The sequence below is a fragment of the Malus domestica genome, chromosome 06 (assembly GCF_042453785.1).
Source record: "Malus domestica chromosome 06, GDT2T_hap1".
NCBI lineage: Eukaryota > Viridiplantae > Streptophyta > Magnoliopsida > Rosales > Rosaceae > Malus > Malus domestica.
Window position 1 is genome coordinate 34,974,300 of NC_091666.1, and position 20,789 is coordinate 34,995,088.

General features: G+C 39.2%; 1 protein-coding gene across 1 annotated transcript in view; it reads left to right on the forward strand.

Moving 5' to 3' along the window:
• Positions 1-8,206: 8,206 nt before the first annotated feature.
• Positions 8,207-20,789, forward strand: part of LOC103438334 (probable cyclic nucleotide-gated ion channel 20, chloroplastic) — a 31,008-nt gene continuing 18,425 nt past the window's right edge. The window contains exons 1-5 of the mRNA XM_029104129.2: positions 8,207-8,377; positions 13,645-14,173; positions 14,775-14,966; positions 15,171-15,269; positions 15,397-15,534. Of these exons, the coding sequence (XP_028959962.1) occupies positions 13,661-14,173; positions 14,775-14,966; positions 15,171-15,269; positions 15,397-15,534 (942 nt within the window). The 5' untranslated portion in view covers positions 8,207-8,377; positions 13,645-13,660. The remainder of the gene's footprint in view (positions 8,378-13,644; positions 14,174-14,774; positions 14,967-15,170; positions 15,270-15,396; positions 15,535-20,789) is intronic.

The following is a 20,789-nucleotide window of genomic DNA, read 5'->3' on the forward strand; positions in this document are numbered from 1 at the left end:
ATGACGTTGTTTCTGGCAGAGCTAATGCAGTTCGAGCATCTCGTACCAATAATTTACAGGAAGTTTGGTTATTGCATCGTCGGTTAGGACATGATTCGTTTGGTTATTTGAGGCGTATGTTGCCTAGTTTATTTCATGAAATAAAAGAATCAGACTTACATTGTGAGGTATGTATTCTCGCGAAGAGTCATCGCGTTTCGTTTCCTCCTAGTATGCATAAAAGATTGTTTCCTTTTGAACTTGTGCACTCTGATGTTTGGGGTCCCTCTCCTGTTAGTACTTTGTCTGGAATTAAATGGTTTGTTACCTTCGTTGATGATTGCACTCGTATGACTTGGATTTATGTGATGAAGAATAAAAGTGATGTGGGTATGGTGTTTCGATCATTCTCTCAAATGGTTGTAACACAATATTCCTCTGTTATTAAGGTTCTTCGCTCTGATAATGGAGGTGAGTATATTGGTTCAAAGTTGTCCAACTTTCTTCGGGATCAAGGAATTCTACATGAGACTACTTGCCCTCATACCCCACAACAAAATGGGGTTGCTGAAAGAAAGAACCATCATATCCTAGAAACTGCCCGTGCCTTGCTCATTGGTGCATCTGTACCTAAACGGTTATGGCTTGAAGCTGTCACTTATGCCGTGTATGTGATTAACCGTATGCCATCCCGGGTTGTGGGTTTTCGTACACCTCTCCAAGTATTGATAGAATTTGTTCCAGTAGTGTCAACCAATACTCTCTCTCCTCGTGTATTTGGGTGTGTAGCCTATCTTCATATTCACAAGATTCATCGTAGTAAGCTCGATCCATGTGCTCACCGGTGTGTTTTTCTGGGATTTGCTCCTCAACAGAAAGGGTATAAGTGCTACCACCCTGAAACTCGTCATATGTATGTAACTATGGATGTTACCTTTTCCGAATCCGAGTTCTTTTATGCTTCGACTCCATCACCTTCCGATCACCCGGGGGAGAATATGAGTGGTGATCTTGGGTGGTTGGAAATATGTAGCTCAGGGGGAGTATTTATTGACAAAAAAAGTTGTGAAAGCTCTCGGCAAGACACTGCCGAGAATGTGAGTATCATTTAGCCAAGTAGCACTGAACCAGTTGAGTCTTCTAGGCAATGTGTTGCCGAGTATGATGCAGAGTGTCAGCAGGGAGTTGCCGAACCAGTTTCACCGCTCCAGCAACCATTAGCTACCGAACCTGCAATCCTCTCTCTCTTAAGCTCAATAGTGCCACCCAATATGTCTTCTCTGAATATTCCTGAGGTAAGTACTACTGATACTCATGTAACTAATCCAGATAATGTTATGAGTACATATAAGTTGCCGCCAAGGCAAAATCGTGGTGTTCCTCCTGACAGGTTTTCTCCTGAAGGAAAAGTGAAGTATCCAATAGCTAATTATGTGTCATGCTCAAACCTTGCACCAGAACGTCAAGCCTGGGTAAACAATGTGGAAGCAATCCAAGCACCAACCCGAGTTGATGAGGCCTTGAAGGATCCTAAATGGGCTACTGCGATGGATGAGGAAATGATGGCACTACATAAGAATGATACATGGGAGGTAACAGAGCTACCTAAAGGAAAGAAACCAGTTAGGTGTAGATGGGTCTTTACGATCAAATACAAGGCAGACGGATCGGTAGACAGGTATAAAGCAAGGTTAGTAGCAAAAGGTTATACTCAAACTTATGGTGTTGATTATCAAGAAACATTTTCTCCAGTAGCGAAGATGAATACAGTACGAGTTCTGATTTCTTTAGCTGCAAATTTGAATTGGCCACTAAAACAGTTTGATGTGAAAAATGCTTTTCTTCATGGGCACTTGGAAGAAGAAGTATATATGGATTTTCCTCCGGGGTACGATGACGGAGGGAAAACCGGAGTATGTAGGTTGCGAAAGTCACTCTACGGACTTAAGCAATCGCCTCGTGCGTGGTTTGGTAGATTTACCCAAGTTATGAGGCGGATTGGGTATTATCAAAGTCACTCAGATCATACATTATTTGTGAAACGAGGAAGTGGTAAAGTGACAGCCTTAATTATTTATGTGGATGACATGATAATAACAGGTGATGATTCGGAAGAGATGATGAAGCTAGAACAAAACCTTGCCACCGAGTTCGAGATGAAGAATTTGGGAGATTTGAAATATTTTCTTGATGTGGAAGTTGCTCGGTCATCTAGAGGTATTTTCTTGTCTCAACGTAAATATGTTCTGGATTTATTGAAGGAAACAGGGATGCTTGGGTGTAAACCCGTGGATACTCCCATTGTGGAGAAACATTACTTGGGAATTTATCCGAATCAAGAACCAGTGGATAAAGGCAGATATCAGAGACTGGTAGGAAGACTAATTTATTTAGCTCATACCCGTCCAGATATAGCCTATGCAGTAAGTGTGGTGAGTCAGTTTATGCACTCGCCAAGTGTGGATCATATGGCAGCTGTTATGCGGATTTTAGCTTATTTGAAGTCGGCTCCAGGAAAAGGAATTTTGTATAAAAATTCTGGTCATCTGAGGATTGAAGGATTTACTGATGCTAATTGGGCAGGTGATGTAACTGATAGACGCTCTATTTCTGGATACTTTACGTTTGTTGGAGGAAATCTAGTTACTTGGAGGAGCAAGAAGCAAAACGTGGTGTCAAGATTGTCAGCTGAGGCCGAATTCAGAGGTATGGCACATGGAATATGTGAAGTCCTTTGGTTACGTAAGTTACTTGATGGTCTAGGTTTCAAAGCAAAAGAGGCGACAAGTTTGTATTGTAATAATAAATCCGCACGGGAGATTGCAGAGAATCTGGTACAACATGGCAGAACAAAGCATGTGGAGGTTGATCGTCATTTTATTAAGGAGAAGCTGGAGAAGAAAATTGTTTCGATACCGTTTGTGAACTCGGAAGAGCAACTTGCGGATATCCTCACACATGCCGTGTGTAGTAGATCTTTTGGTGACTCACTTGTCAAGTTGGGCATGTGTGATATCTATGCTCCAACTTGAGGGGGAGTGTTAACGTGAGTGGTATTAAAAAGGGTATGTAATTATATTGTAAATATTAGAATTCTTTATTAGGAAGGTTAGTTGTGTGTCTTTTATTGTTTCCTTATAGAACAAGGATTGTATCTTGTATATATTGTCTATTATGCAATACAATGAAAATTAAGCCGTAAAATTCTATTGTTTTATCCATGACTAACATGGCTTATGAGCAAAACTCATTTTTGTAGTGCCTTCACATGTTACTCTTTTATCAGGAAGTGCTCATCATTCTAAAAATGTGCTAATTCAATCAATGAGTTTGCAGATCATATAGCCTATATCCTTAGATGCCCAGCCACAACATTAAAGATTGCATTATGATCTTGTAGCTAATTGGGAGACAAAAACTCAAACATTCATGTTTCCGTATCACTATGGCTTTGAAGCCCTCACATTCTGCAGTATACAACCACAAGTTCTGTGCCATATGTATACTAACATAAGAAAAACCTTATCTTTCACAAAGAAAGAGGCTACACAACCGCTAACAGAGACTTACTTCCTCAATTTAAAATGCAACTCGTTTTTTGTGCTACTTTGCAGAACCAAACTCATAAACCCATAAGCAGTTATTGATTCTGCCCAACTACATTATGCGCATTGCCAAAGTAGTTAAGTCGTTCTTACATATAGACTTAAGGGTTGCAATCCTTACCAATACTCAACAAGAAGATACGAAAACTTTAATCGCAGAAAAATATGCCCAGTTAATGAGATGCATCATACTCATATGAATAAATCAATCCATATATATATATATATATATATATATATATATGTATCACACACACATTGGTCGAATGGGAATGAATTTCCAGGTAAACATTATATTTCATTTCTACGCCTACGACTTGTGATAAGTAACCTCTAGTGCATTTAGGATATAAATATTTATTATTGATCTTTGAAATTAAGAAATTTATCCATAAGACATATCACACAAGTCATGCAATTCATGCTTTCAAGATAACTTGCAGACATATATAGATGTAAGCATGCATATACATACCAGATCCAAATTACCCAAGTAAACTGCTCACGTCTTTCATCAAGTGATGCATTGCCCAGAAAGTTATAATTTTAAATTTTATCTTTTCAAAAAGAAACAAGCGGTTGATTGACACGCTCCACATGGATAATACCACAACATCATCCAACCCAATCAGACATTAAAGTCTTAATTGCATCAATTCTAAGCTTCACGTCAAATACAACACCATATGTTGTCCAAGACTTTTAAGGCCACAACCTTAAACTCTCAATAGGAGAATCGCGAACATTTATATTTCTGATTGTTCCATAGAGATAAAAATTTATGTCTTTAGATTGTTGGAGTAATATTAGAAAATATGAAAAATAACAATATAATTCTAATGATAATAATCATAAAGAAATTCACAACATCAATTACATATGAGATTAATATAAACAACTAGAGATAAAGTTAGAAAAACTGATAAACTTGGAGATGGAGGCTTGCATAAATACAATGTCCTAAAGACAGAATTTCACCCTTACTCTTGTGTTTGTAGTTCGATACGCGTCTGTCTCCCAGGATTCAACAATGTATAATCCGAAGTTAGAGCACTTCAATCTTCGGACTTTGGTGAACTTCATATATTCTGTACTCTCAAGACACGACTCAGATTTCTACTAGGACATTGGAGAAAACTCTTATTTATTTTTAATTCTATTAGACAGGTGGGATGCTTGAGTTTATATAGAACTCAAGGCACCATTTTTGAAACATTATGACTGTTGCCTAAAGTTTCAATGAACAGATATAACTCATGAATTTGAATTCAACTATGACACATGATTCTTATTTTTCATTCGTAAAAAAAATTAAATATTATAATATTAATTATAATATATAATTTCCAACAATATATACCGTGTAATTAAAGTGGTAGTAGTAGCTGCTAGATGATCAGTTGCTTTGAGATGGATGAAAATTATGTATGGGGACGCTACTGTATTTATGGATTAGCAAGAGACACTGATGATGAACTGGTCTTGGATATTCCCTCTCGATAATCGAAGCAGTTAAAGATTCGGATTAATTCTAGAACCACGTAAAGACTTGGTTGTAATTACGAATTGATTGAACTGGATAATAATTTAACATTAACTGAACTGGTCTTGGATTAACATTTATTATTAATGGTAAAACTAAAACATGCATATATAGGTGTTTTCAGTAACTAATCAAATCGATCTCAATTAAGATAGCCGGAATTAAAACTATAAATTATGAATACTTTGACACTTGAAATCAGAAGTTACTTAATGTTTGAATTTCCCAGCACGTAAATAATTTGATTGAGTCCTATTATTTGGTGTTTCAATATACAATATACAGTTTTGCTTGAAAAAGAACAAGTGAAGAATATCCGGTTAAAGATAACTTTAATCCCACGATTGTTGAGGGCAACTGACAAATGCAACAAAGAAAAACTACAAATTATGAATAAGTTGACACTTGAAATCAAAAGCTACTTATGTTTGAATTTTCCAACACATAAATAATTTGACTGAGTCCCATTATTTGGTGTTTCAATATACAATATACAGTTTTGCTTGAAAAAGAACAAGTGAAGAATATCCGGTTAAAGATAACTTTAATCCCACGATTGTTGAGGGCAACTGACAAATGCAACAAAGAAAAACTACAAATTATGAATAAGTTGACACTTGAAATCAAAAGCTACTTATGTTTGAATTTTCCAACACATAAATAATTTGACTGAGTCCCATTATTTGGTGTTTCAATATACAATATACAATTTTGCTTGAAAAAGAACAAGTGAAGAATATCCTGTTAAAGATAATTTTAATCCCACGATTGTTGAAGGCAACTGACAAATGCAACAAAGAAAAACTACAATCTGAGATGAAAAACTAGAATTTTAAACTTTTGGATCATACAAGTATCCGATTCAATCGAGGGTTTTTCTCTTTCTTTTTTTTAACTTTTGGGTTTTTTTCTGTGCTTTTTCTGCTCAACGATGCCATTGGCGTCGGCTTTTATGGAGATTCTGAGATGACCCACGATAGTTGAGGTGCTGGGGGAGTTGATGATGTTGATAACCCCTCTATCGATTGTTGTGATTGTTATTGGGGGTTTGGTTGGATGGGAGTGGAAGCCCAAATGGGAGAGCATTGGTTGGCCGAGAGAACTGAAGAGATTTTTTGTTCCTGGTTTTTGAGAGAGAGCTGGAGAGATTGAGAGATCTGTATTGGAAGCAGTAGAAGAGCTTTCCGCGATGACCAACACGTGGGTTTACCATTTAGAGAAAGGAGAACAATAGCTGGAACTCAAGGACGCATTATACCCACACACTCGTAGCACATAGATAAAACTGTCATTTTACTATTAAGATTGAAAAAAAAAAGAGCAAAAGAATAGCAAAACAGGGGATAAAACGTGAAAACACTGAATATTACTGTGTTATATAATACGTAATTTCCGTTCTTTTCTTCTCATTGTAGTAATCTTCTAGTCAGGGGTACTCATGTTTTCAGAAATTGGGCAACGAATAAAGTTTGACCCAAATCTAGGCTGAAAGATGTCCAATGCGAACCTGATTTCTCATGTAAATCCAAATTGATCAGAAGTGAACACTTAACAAAAATATGTCTACATTGGTGCACTTGAATTTTGAAGTGGTCCAATATAGAATGAGTTTTACTATAAGGAATATATGGTCGCGGCTTATTCAACTTCAACTATGAAGTGTTTAGACCATCTCCACCTTTGAGTTAAAACCTAAATTTTTTAGCCTAGAAAATTTAAGTTTTAATCCAGAAATTGTTTTTCTCCTTCAACCTTTGTGGGTTAAATTTTTAGCCCTAGATTATTAAAGAACGATAGCTGGAACTCAAGGATGTATTATACTCACGCGCGTACTACATAGATAAAACTGTCATTTTACTATTAAGATTGAAAATAAAAGAGCAAAAGAACAACAAAACAGGGGCTAAAGCGTGTAAACACTGAGTGTTACTGTGTTATATAATAGAGAGTTTTAACGAAACACTCTCGGTACTGTTCACTTTTAATGAAAAACCACATTTTTACATTTCTCTAGTACTATTCACTACACGTTTATTTATCATTTTTCATTAAAACTAAAGTTTTTTTTTTTCAGATTTTCGTTAGTTTTATTTTTATATAATATGTAATTTCCGCTTTTTCTTCCCATTGTAGTATTCCAGCCGGGTAGTCATGTTTTTATAAAGGACAAGGATTGTCTGCCCTTCCACTTCCGGTGCCCTCCCATGCCATCATGTTTGTATAGTCACGTTTAAGCAACGTCAACATTTTATATTACTATTTATTTTTGTCTTATTATCTCTATAAAAAAATAATATAAAATGTTAACGTGGCTTAACCGTGACCATACAAAACAGGAGGGTACAGAAGGGCATCGGAAGTAGGAGGACAGACAATCCTTGTCCTTCTATAAATTGGGCAACGAACAAAGTTTGGCCCAAATCTAGGCCAAAAAATGTCCAATGCGGACCTGATTTCTCATGTAAGTCCAAGTTGACCAAAAAACAAAAATATGTCTACGTTGGTGCACTCGAATTTCGAAGTGGTCCAATATAGAATGAGTTTTACTATAAGGAATATATGGGCGCGGCTTATTCAACTTCAAATATTAAGTGTTTAGGATTGGATGGAGGTCAGTCCAACTTCTCCTACCCTTGTCATGTAGTTACATCACTCTATGTTAACTGGAGAGGTATTAACTACGGAACGATTCAAACCTAACCCACTAATGTACAAGAACAAAAGTAAACAAGGAGGACACAGACTGTTCAGCTCCGACCCCCCCCCCATTTATTTACATCCCAAGGAGTCTTCTGTCCTGTTCTAAATTTGATCTCAAGTTGTCGTATTAAACAAATAAATATGCAGCAGCAACTAGCAAGCTTCTTTTATTTTTGTGTAAAATATTGTATTGACCGGTAGCAAAAACAAATGAAAACAAGGATAATCGTGTCCGGTCCGCCCTCCTTGCTCCCACGGGAAATTTCAAGCTCCTCAAAAATCCAATAACAAACAGTCAAACACCCCTTTGCCTGCGTTCCCTTGGAATTTCCAAGCTGCCCTCTTTATTTAGCCCTCAAGTCCTTTGCAGCTCTTTTATACTTGCCCCCCCCCCCCCCTTTTCCTTTTCTTCTTCCTCCCTCCCTCCCGGTGATGAGAATGTATCTTTCTTTAGCTAGTACGCTAATTAATCAAATGAGTTAATATTCTTGGGTTTCTCGTTCAACTTCAAACCCCTATTAAGCTCTGCTTGTCTTTTCGAATTATTCAGGTAAGTTTCACACCTTTTTTTCAGGATTTTTGAACTCCAACTCAAATTACAATGTATGCTTTTTTGCTCTCTCTATTCTTTTGTTTTTATAATTATAAATGCAAATTTATGCCTTCAAACTAGAAATTAAAAAAATTTGGAAGCTGTAAGTTGCAGTAGGTTTTGTCTTATATTGTTTTTTGATATCTTTAAGCTTTGTTCCCTGCAGAAAACAAAGACTTTTTGAACCCAAATGGAGCTAACTAGCATGATCACTTAATAGAATTTGACAAGAATAAAATATCTCCTATTACTTTCTTTGAAATATATACATATACAATCCTATACAATCCTTATTGAATAAGGAAACAAATAATTAACTTTATAAACAAAACCTCCCTAATAAAGGACTCACGACCAACACTCCCCCTCAAGTTGGTGCATAGATGTCACACATGCCCAACTTGACAAGTGAGTCTTCAAACTTTCGACTACACACAACATGCGTGAGAACGTCTGCAAGTTGCTCCTCCGATTTCACAAACGGTATTGACACAATTTTTCTCTCAAGTTTCTCTTTAATAAAATGTCGATCAACCTCCACATGTTTTGTTCTATCATGCTGTACCGGGTTATCGGCTATATCTCTCGCTGATTGATTATCACAATATAATCTCATGATCTCCTTTGGCTTGAACCCAAGCCCTTCAAGAAGTTTCCGAAGCCAAAGAATTTCACAAATGCCGTGGGCCATACCTCTATACTCGGCCTCGGCTGACGATCTCGATACCACCTTCTGTTTCTTACTTCGCCATGTAACCAAATTCCCGCCTACAAAAGTAAAATATCCCGAAGTAGACCGTCGGTCACTCACATTTCCTGCCCAATCAGCATCTGTGAACCCCTCAACATTCAAATGTCCATGCTTCTGATATAAAACCCCTTTTCCAGGTGCAGACTTCAAATATGCTAAGATACGCATAACAGTAGCCATATGATCTACACTTGGTGAATGCATAAATTGACTTACTACACTCACTGCATATGCAATATCTGGTCGTGTGTGAGCCAAGTAAATTAGTCTCCCTACAAGTCTCTGATATCTCCCTTTATCAACTGATTCCTGATTCGGATCCAAACATAGATGATGTTTTTCAACAATAGGAGTATCTACTGGCTTACATCCTAGCATACCGGTTTCTTTTAACAAATCCAAAACATACTTACGTTGTGACAAGAAAATACCTTTCGAAGATCGAGCAACTTCAACTCCAAGAAAATACTTCAAATCTCCCAGACTCTTCATTTCAAACTCAGCCGCAAGGTTACTCTGCAACTTTGAAATCTCATCAAAATCATCTCCAGTAATAATCATGTCATCTACATAGATGATTAAAGCTGTCACTTTTTCCTGTCTTCGTTTAACAAACAATGTATGATCAGAATGACTCTGATAATATCCAATCCTTTTCATAACTTGAGTAAACCTATCAAACCATGCATGAGGTGATTGCTTAAGTCCATAAAGAGACTTACGCAACCGACATACTCCGGTATTTCTACCAACACTGTACCCAGGAGGAAAATCCATATATACTTCTTCCTCCAAGTTCCCATGGAGAAAAGCATTTTTCACATCAAACTGTTTTAATGGCCAGTCCATATTAGCAGCTAAAGATATCAGAACACGTACCGTATTCATCTTAGCAACCGGTGAGAACGTTTCCTGATAATCTACACCATAAGTTTGGGTGTATCCTTTAGCTACCAACCTTGCTTTGTACCTATCTATTGATCCATCAGCTTGGTATTTGACAGTAAACACCCACCGACATCCAACTGTTTTCTTCCTTTCTGGTAATGACGTCACCTCCCAGGTATTATTCTTCTGTAATGCCAACATTTCTTCATCCATTGCATTTGCCCACTTCAGATCCTTTAGAGCCTCCTCCACACGGGTTGGTACCTGAATAGCATCCATATTGTCCACCAAAATCTTGCGCTCTGATGCAAGACCATTGCATGAGACATAGTTGGCTATTGGATACTTCACTTTACCTTCCGGAGAAAACCTATCAGGTGGTACACCCCGATTGTGTCTCGGTGGCAGTATATATGTATTTACATCATTACTTGCATCAGTTACATAATCATCCACAATACTTACCTCAAGTATATCCAGAGAAGATTCATTGGGCAGCACAGTATAGCTAGAGAGAGGGGGGGTACGGTAGTAGTAGCAGAATCGGTAAGGAACGACTATAGTAGTATGTTCCTGCCGTGGGGTTGCTGAAGGTACTGCAGCAGTTTCTCCAATAGTAGTATGTTCCTGAGTCTCATGAAGCTCGACAGCATGTACTTCGGGAGGAAGTGGCGGCTCTACCATAGTATTTCTCTCTAGGTCCAACCATCCAAGATCACCACAAGTGTTCTCCCCCTGGTGATCGGAAGATGAAGATACGGGAGCATAAAACAATTCTGACTCAGAAAATGTCACATCCATAGTAACATACAGATGGCGAGTCTCGGGATGATAACACTAATACCCTTTTTGGTGAGACGAAAAACCAACAAAGACACATCGGAGGGCACATGGATCCAACTTAGTACGATGAATCTTGTGAATATGCACATATACCACACACCCAAATACCCGGGGGATGAGAGTAAGAGTAGACACCATTGGTACGTGTTGAGTGAGGACTTGAAGAGGAGTTTGAAAATCAATCACCCGAGAGGGCATACGATTTATTACATAAACAGCATAAGTAACAGCAGCTGGCCAAAAAACCTTAGGAACAGAGGCGCCCAGAAGGAGAGCACGAGCTGTTTCTAGGATATGGTGATTTTTCCGTTCAGCCACCCCATTTTGCTGGGGAGTATGGGAACAGGTCGTTTCATGGAGAATGCCTTGATCACAAAGAAACTCCGACAACTCACGATTAATATACTCACCACCATTATCAGAACGGAGAACTTTAATTACAGATGAATATTGAGTCCAAATCATCTGAGAAAACGATCGGAAAACCATACTCACATCACTTTTATTTTTTAAGACATATAACCACGTCATACGGGTGCAATCATCAACAAACGTAACAAACCACCGAATTCCAGAAGAGGGAACAATAGGAGAGGGGCCCCAAACATCAGAGTGCACAAGTTCAAACAGTAAAGCTCTTTTATTCATACTAGGAGGAAACGAAGCACGATGGCTTTTAGCAAGAATACATACTTCACAATGTAAGTCTGATTCATTTATTCCACTAAAGAGACTAGGTAACAAATGCCGTAAATACCCAAAAGATGCATGTCCTAACCGACGATGCAACAACCACACTTCTTGTAAATTACTAGATTGTGACGCGCGAACAGCATGAGCTCTGCTAGTAGCGACGTCGTCCACATAGTACAACCCCTCTCTCTTAGTGCCACGCCCAATTATCTCCTTGGTCTGAATATCCTGAAGTAGACAAAAGGACAGATACATTATAACAACACAATCCAATTGTTCAGTAACCTGTGGTATGGATAACAGATGATGGGATAAAGAAGGAACAAGCAAGCAATGATGTAAGGGAAGTGACGGAGTGAGATGCACAGTGCCAGCACCACACACAGGTGCCAGAGTACCATTGGCAGTTGATATATTTTTCTGGTGAGATGTAGTCATATATTGGAATATATTTTTATCATATGTCATGTGATCCGTTGCCCCAGAGTCTAGAATCCAACCTGTATGGTGCTGAGTTTCGGAGGCTAAGAGAACACGTCCCACGGTACCTGTGTCTGAAGACGAGTCACCCCTAGTACGAGTCAATAAGTTGTGACGAGGATCACTAGAACAAGGCACGACCTCCTGGGCTGTTGGTGTTGCCGCAGCAAGGGAGGCACGGCCTCCACTGGAACCCACTGCTCCACGCTCTTTGGCACGTAATTTTTTCTTTAATTCCGGAAACCAATCAGGCACTCCATGCTTAGTAAAGCACATATCCTCAGTATGACGAGTTTGTCCACAGAAAGTACACTTCAAATCATCTTTATTTTCTCGGTTGAAAGCACGAGAATTTAAAGATTGATTAGAAGAATTATTAGAGCGAGAAGCACCAGCTGGCCGAGAAATCATAGCCAGGGACGGCACCCCTCCTTGATTGTTACTACCACCCATCATAGTGGCATGTCGTTGAGCTTCACGCCGAACAACAGAAAACACCTCCCCAACAGATGGTAGTGGCTGAGTACGTAAAATATCACTACGCACTTTATCAAAGACATCATCCAAACCCGCAAAAAAAACATACACACGGTCAAGTTGAATTTCTTCCCAAAGGGTTTTGAAATCCACAGCACATTCCATCTTGATGGGTCTCCTTTGATCTAACTCCTGCCAAACGGACTTGAGATCCGCATAATACACACCAACTTGCCGACCTTCTTGACGAAGTCGGAAAGATTTAACCTTCAATTCATAAATTTGGGAAATATCCGAACCATCATAATAGGTCCGAGCCACCTCTTCCCAAACTTCTTTAGCAGTACGCAGGTGGATAAAAAATCCCATGATAGCAGGTTCCATGGAATTGATCAACCACCCTTTTACGATTGCATTCCCTGTCTCCCATGTCTCATAGTCAGCACTCTCCTCAGCAGGCTCCTTGATACTCCCAGTCACAAAACCCTTCCTACCTCTTCCAGCGATGTGCATCTCTAAAACCTTGGACCAAAGCGGATAATTTGATCCATTCAATATCACGGTGTTGGGTACAGCAGATACATCATGCTGAAGAACAACAGGATTCACGGTACGAGCACTTCCTTCCAATTTCAAAACACCACTACCTTCCGCAGATGCCATATTACCTTCGGGAACAAATCAGAGAAAACTGCACGTTGAAAAACAGTGTCCCACCACACTGCAATACACACGACACTACTACCCCCACTCAAGCGAACTGAGGTCTGCGGGAAGAAGGGCAGAACTAGTCCGGTGGGAGGAAAGGAAAAAGTAGGGTTACGGGAAAACAAAGGTTACGGGAGGAACTAGGGTTACGGCTAGGCTCGTGATACCAAATAGAATTTGACAAGAATAAAATATCTCCTATTACTTTCTTTGAAATATATACATATACAATCCTATACAATCCTTATTGAATAAGGAAACAAATAATTAACTTTATAAACAAAACCTCCCTAATAAAGGACTCACGACCAACACACTTATGTAATTCTAACATTGTACTAATCGTATAGTAATTCTACTCGAAAATCACAATCTTCGTTTTTAGGTTCGATTTGTGAGAAATGGCTGCTGGTTATAATGGAACTGAGGTACCCATCCTACCAAACACTCTTCCGCAATACTCAGAAGATAATGGCCAGCTACTGTTCGACACATTTGTGTCCCAAAACCGAAAGGCATCAGTTTCCATTCCCATGAGCTCTATGGACTCGGACACGTCATATGAAGGGGAACATAGACTTGAAGGTCATACTGGTCCATTAGGGAGCCAAAGCAAACCTCTTTTCGGACCTGTGAGTGGTCCATTATACACTAACGACAGGCCTGATAGCATTTTCCGGGCAGCTCAAGCTCTAACAGCAGGGCAAGAAGCGGTGGAACCTGCAGGAGAAACTTTTCCTTGTACCAATGCAACAAACCAGAACGAATGGACGGATGAAAACTATGCGGGTAAAAATGAACACTTGCTGAGATCTGGCCAGCTGGGGCTGTGCAATGATCCTTACTGCACAACTTGCCCAACATACAATCCCAAGGCTGCTCATCGAAGGACTTCAGAGATATTTGATTCCAAGGTGTTTTTCTCCCCCTAATCAAAGGAATTTTCTTTTAACTTGTGTACATTATTTGTAGACATTTAGGTGCTGTCTTTTATTAAATGCTATGCATTATTGCCACGTAGTAAATATGTCTAGTTCTGCATCTAATCCTGTCAAATGATTAGGATATTGCTGCATGGTAAAAGCTCATGTAGTATATTACACTACTTGATAAGTTGACGGGCGCAAGTGGCCCTTTAGTGGTGGAAAGGAAAAGTTGAGCCCTTGCATAACGACATGGGTTTGTACACCATCAGTGACTAATCTAACATCTAATCTAATAAAATATATCGTTTGACAATAAAAAAAAGAGTTGACGAAGGGCAAGAGAACATGACTATTTTTTGTGTTAACAATGCAATTAAGAGAGATTCTGGAGAGCATGAAATAATATCTGTACTTACATTCTCTGTGTGCAAAAGCACTTACAAAGCAGTAGTTCCTCTCAAGCTGCATTGTATATCTTTTTCTTTCTCGTCACTGCTTCCTTCCCTATTTCTTTTATTTTTTTGGAATGACAAGATATAAGCACTCCAAGAAACTTATGCATATTTCTTTTATCGTCAACTGTTTGTAGTTTTATAGTGCTCTGTATGGGGATGCCAAAGGCAGTGCAAGGAGTTTCTTCTCTTTTCTGCGTCCATATATACCTGGAGTTATGAACCCTCATGCTAAAGTGGTGCAACAATGGGATACGTTTTTCGTCATTTCTTGCATAATATCAATTTTTGTAGACCCACTGTTTTTCTTCCTGCTGCTCGTTGACCAGGTATTTCCTTGGTTCTTCCTTGTCATTTTATGATTTAGTTTGGAACTATCAGTTAGCCGAGAACTAGTTTGGTTTTCCAATTTACACACTTTAGGTATTTATTTGTAATGATAGATTTCTATGGAGAAGATGAGATATTTTTTTAGTTCACTTCGTTGTGATGTTGCTTCCCTTTGAGCTTGATTTCCCCGTCTTTGAATGCAGGATAAGAACTGTATAGTTCTTGATTGGCCTTTGACGACAAGACTTGTGATTTTCAGAAGCATGACTGATTTCATATACCTAATGCACATACTCCTTCAGGTAAGATTTCCTTCCCTCTCATACATTCAGATCGCATTTAGAAGTTAAATAAATGTTGTGGATGAGGTAGGTTGATTAGTCTCAACCCTTGACAGATAAATGAATCTCTCTCCCCCTCTCTCCGCAGTTTAGATTGGCTTATGTGGGTCCTGAGTCTAGGGGGGTTGGTGCTGGCGATTTAGTTGACCATCCGAAGAAAATCGCTCTGAATTACCTTCAAGGATATTTGCTACTAGACTTTTTTGCTGTATTACCGCTGCCTCAGGTAAACTCTCTCTCTCCCTCTCTCTCTCTCTCTCTCTCTCTCTCTCTCTCTCTCTCTCTCTCTCTCTCTCTCTCTCTCTCTCTCTCTCTCTCTCACACACACACACACACATACACACAAACACGAGCATGATATTCTGTATTATTGGTTTCCCTTGCTTTAGTGGTATTTTTTTACATCCATTTAATAGTTCAAGCAAGTTTTGTTGGGGCTTAAAAAGACTTCACTACTTTGGAGACGTTTATCTCACAAAGAAGAATGTAATGCAGCGGAATTAATAGGCAAGAGAAAGAAAGAACACTCAATGTATTACACAAGATTTTTATTCACTCACAAACTTAGTACAAGAGGAAACACTCAAACACTCTCACACTCTCACACTTCTTGCTCTCTTACTTGCTCTCACTTCTTCTTGCTACATTGCAACACACACACACACACCTAAATTTATAGGCAAGCAATAACCGACTCACCAAGTCGGTGCAATTGGACTAAGTTCCTCCTAGCCACAAGTTTTAATTATTCTAGAGTTTCTATAACAATTCATCAAACATCCTTGCCGACTTAATAATCTAAAATGCTAGAATTGTCTAGCATATTAATATGCATGCATGATGCACCGACTTTGGTGCTAGAATTCTCTAGCATTTCCTATGTATTCACCAACATGCTTCTTGCTAGAATTATCTAGCATTTGTATGAATCTTGTATTGCCTTTTCAACATGGGCTGGACTCGTCCCAAGACTAGATTAGAATTCAACATCCCCCCCTTAATCTTGTCTTGTGATGCCGATTGAGTTTCTTAATCTGACAAAGTCTTCTTGTTTGAGTGGCTTGGTGAATATGTCGGCGACTTGGTCTTGAGACTTCACGTATTCCACTTGCACATCCTTTCTTGCAATACACTCTCTTATGTAATGATAGCGGGTATCTATGTGTTTGCTCCTGTCATGGAATACTGAATTCTTTGCTAGAGCTATTGCAGACTTGTTATCGACATAAATCTCTGTTGGCTCTTCTTGTGGCATGCTTAATTCTTTCAGCAAGTTTCTTAGCCAGATTGCATGACAGACACAAGAGGTAGCAGCTACGTATTCAGCTTCGCAGGTAGAGAGAGTGACAATCGGTTGCTTCTTTGACATCCATGTGAATGCAGTGTCTCCCATGAAGAACACAAATCCAGTAGTGTTTTTTCTGTCGTCGGAATCTCCTGCCCAATCACTGTCGCTATATCCAACAAGTTTGTAGTTACTAGAACTTAAATAGAACAAGCCAAAGTTAACAGTACCTTTAAGGTATCGAAGAATTCTTTTAGCTGTCTTCAAATGTGTAGTTGTGGGATTCTCCATGTAGCAACTGACTAATCCGACGGCATAGAGAATATCTGGTCTTGTGCAAGTCAAGTAGCGCAAGCTTCCAACTAAACTCTTGAAAATGTTAGATCTACACTTTCTCCTTCGTCATGCTTGGTTAGTTTGACTCCACACTCCACTGGTGTGCTTATGGGCTTGCAGTCGTCCATTTTGAACTTTTTCAGTATCTCCTTTGTGTAGCTTTCTTGGGAGATGAAAATGCCTTCTTTGTTCTGCTTGACTTCAATGCCTAGGTAGTATGCCATCATCCCGATGTCGGTCATCTCGAATTCTTTGGTCATCACTCTTTTGAACTCTTCATACATGCTTGGATTACTTCCGGTGAAGATTAGATCATCCACATATAAGCACACAATTAGAATATCTCCATCTTTGACTTTGACGTAGAGAGCATGTTCATGAGGGCACTTGGTGAAGTTGTTTTCTTGGAAGTACTTGTCAATGCGACTATTCCATGCTCGTGGAGCTTGTTTTAACCCATAGAGGGCTTACTTCAGCTTCAAAACTTTGTCTTTATGCTCTTTGATTTCATAGCCTGGTGATTGCTGAATGTAGACTTCTTCTTTAAGGACTCCATTTAGGAAAGCGGATTTCACATCCATTTGTTGAATCTTCCATTTGTTTTGAGCTGCCAAAGAAATTAGTAATCGTATAGTTTCCAACCGAGCAACGGGTGCAAATACCTCATCATAGTCGATTCTGGCTCTTTGACTATAGCCCTTCGCCACGAGTCTCGCCTTGTATCTTTCAACCTCTCCATTGGCATTCTTCTTTGTCTTATACACCCACTTGACTCCGATGACTTTATGTCATTTCGGAAGAATAGCGAGTTCCCATGTATCGTTCTTCTGGATTGCTTTAATTTCTTCATCCATTGCTTTCCTCCACTTAGTATCTTCAATTGCTTCTTGGAAGTCAACTAGTTCACAATCAGAGAGACAGAAAAGTGTAGGATTATCGAGTCTTTCAGCTACCTCATAAAGATCTCGTAGACTTCTTGTACGTGATACTTCTCTTTCATTTAGACTTTCACTTGATGATGCTGATGCTGGTGAATTACCATGATTGGTTGATGTTGGTGAAGCAGGTGGAGTAGTGGATTCTTGTTGAACCTCTCTTGCTTGCTCCATCATCCCTTGTTCATTCTCTTCTTCAAGCTGAGGAAAGAAGTGAAGATCATCTGCATGAGAGCAAAAATTTCATTCTCCTTCTTTATCGAACGTCACGTCTCGACTGGTCACCATTTTCCCAATGTTTGGATTATACAGTTTATAGCCTTTTGAATTTAAATCGTAGCCGATGAAGATGAACTTCTCACTTTTGTCGTCGAGTTTGGTTCTCCTCTCGTCTGGTACATGTACATGGGCTATGCTTCCAAAAATTCTTAGATGAGAGATACCTGGTTTTCTTCCACTCCATGCTTCTTGTGGAGTCTTTCCCCACACACTTCTTGTTGGAGACCGATTGGATAGGTAGATAGCACATGCTACCGCTTCTGCCCACAACTCCTTAGGCAATCTCTTGCTTTTGAGCATGCTTTGAGCCATGTCGAGGATGGTTCGATTTTTTCTTTCCGCCACACCATTTTGTTGAGGGGATCTTGGAACTGTCAAAGGTCGATGAATTCCATTTGCTTCACAGAATTCTTGAAACTCCTTTGAAGTGAATTCTCCTCCTTGATCAGATCTCATGACTTTGATCTTGCAACCACTTTCTTTCTCTACAGCAGCTTTGAACTTCTTGAATGCTCCAAATACCTCTGATTTCTGCTTTAAGAAATACACCCAGGTTTTCCTTGAAAAATCATCAATGAAGATAAGGAAATAATTATTTTTACCCAAAGAGCTTGGTTTTATTGGACCGCACACATCGGTGTGAATGAGCTCGAGTGGCTTCTAGGCTTTTGTGGTCGACTCCTTTGGAAAGCTTTTCCTGAACTGTTTCCCAAGTAAACATCCTTCGCAAGCTTGATCAGGGCGACTGATGCACGGTAAGCCTCTCACCATCTTGTTCTTGGATAATAACTCCAGTCCCCCAAAGTTAAGATGCACAAAATGAAGATGCCAAAGCCAGGATGTGTCTTTGTAACATATCTTGAGACACTTTGCAACATCGTTTTGAATGTTCATAGGAAACATCCTATTCTTTGACATTTTCACCTTGGCAATTAATCTTCCTTTGTCATATCTAAGAAAAATGCTATAATTTTTCATGTGAATTTCATAACCTTTTTCTAAGAGTTATCCCAAGCTCAAAATGTTGCTTTTCATATTAGGCACGTAGTAGACATTTGAAATTAATTGGTGACCGCCATTTTTTAGGGGAATAAGGATGTTACCTTTTCCTTTGACGGGTATTTTGGATTCGTCTCCAAAAGAAACGTTGCCACTCACCGATTCATTGAGCTCTACGAACATGCTTCTTCTTCCGCACATGTGGTTGCTAGCGCCGGTGTCAAGGTACCATGTATAGTCTTGGTCTCCATCATTGTTCTTGCATGCTAGTAGCACAATGCCATTATCTTCTTTCTCTTCTTTCACATAATTGACTTTCTCATCAGGCTTGTTGCTTAAAGCTCAACATTCCCAAGCATAATGCCCAAACTTTTGACAGTTGTAGCATTGAACTTGAGATTTTGCATACCTCAAGTTTGAGCGCCCTCTTCCACGACCTTTTATTGAGCTTTCTCCTCTTTCGTAGTTGCTATGGTTGTTGAAGTTCCAACCACGTCCACGTCCGCGACCTCAACCACGACTTCTTTCGTACTGGTTTCTCTCATTGTCCAAGCTTTCTTCTTTCTTCTTTGGCTGGACATGTGTCTTGAGGAGATGCTCATCATTCCCTTACCTCTTCTTATGTTTCTCTTCATATGCTTGTAACGAACTCATTAATTGCTCTATACTAATTTCTTCCAAGTTTTTTGTTTCTTCAATCGTCGCGACAATGTGCTCGAACTTGGGGTCCAACGAGCGTAGTATCTTCTCCATAATTCTAACATCTTCTAACTTTTCTCCGTTTCTTTTTAATTGATTGGAAACGGCTAAGACTCTTGAAAAATAATCAGAGATTGATTCAGACCCTTTCATTTGTAGAGATTCGAACTCACCTCTTAGTACTTGAAGACGAACCTTTTTCACTTGTTCGGCTCCTTTGTAAGAGGTTTGAAGCTTCTCCCATGCTTGCTTGGCAGAGGTTGCACTCGAGACCTTCTCAAAGCCATTGTCATCTAATGTTTGGTAGATGAGGTAGAGAGCCTTCTCGTCTCTCTTTCTTGAATCTTTCAAACTTTCCTTCTGGGGTTGGGACAGAGTAGCTTCATCTTCTGGCTCAGTGTAGCATTTCTCCACGACTTCCCATACATCGTGTGCTCCCAAAAGGGCTTTCATTTTGATACTCCAATTATCGAAGTTGTTGTTGTCGAGCACTGGAATTTGGAAGGCTGCCATAGCGTTGCCAGCCATAGCTCTGATACCACTTTGTTGGGGCTTAAAAAGACTTCACTACTTTGGAGATGTTTATCTCACAAAGAAGAATGTAATGCAGCGGAATTAATAGGCAAGAGAAAGAAAGAACACTCAATGTATTACACGAGATTTTTATTCACTCACAAACTTAGTACAAGAGGAAACACTCAAACACTCTCACACTCTCACACTTCTTGCTCTCTTACTTGCTCTCACTTCTTCTTGCTACATTGCAACACACACACACACACCTAAATTTATAGGTAAGCAATAACCGACTCACCAAGTCGGTGCAATTGGACTAAGTTCCTCCTAGCCACAAGTTTTAATTATTCTAGAGTTTTCTATAACAATTCATCAAACATCCTTGCCGACTTAATAATCTAAAATGCTAGAATTGTCTAGCATATTAATATG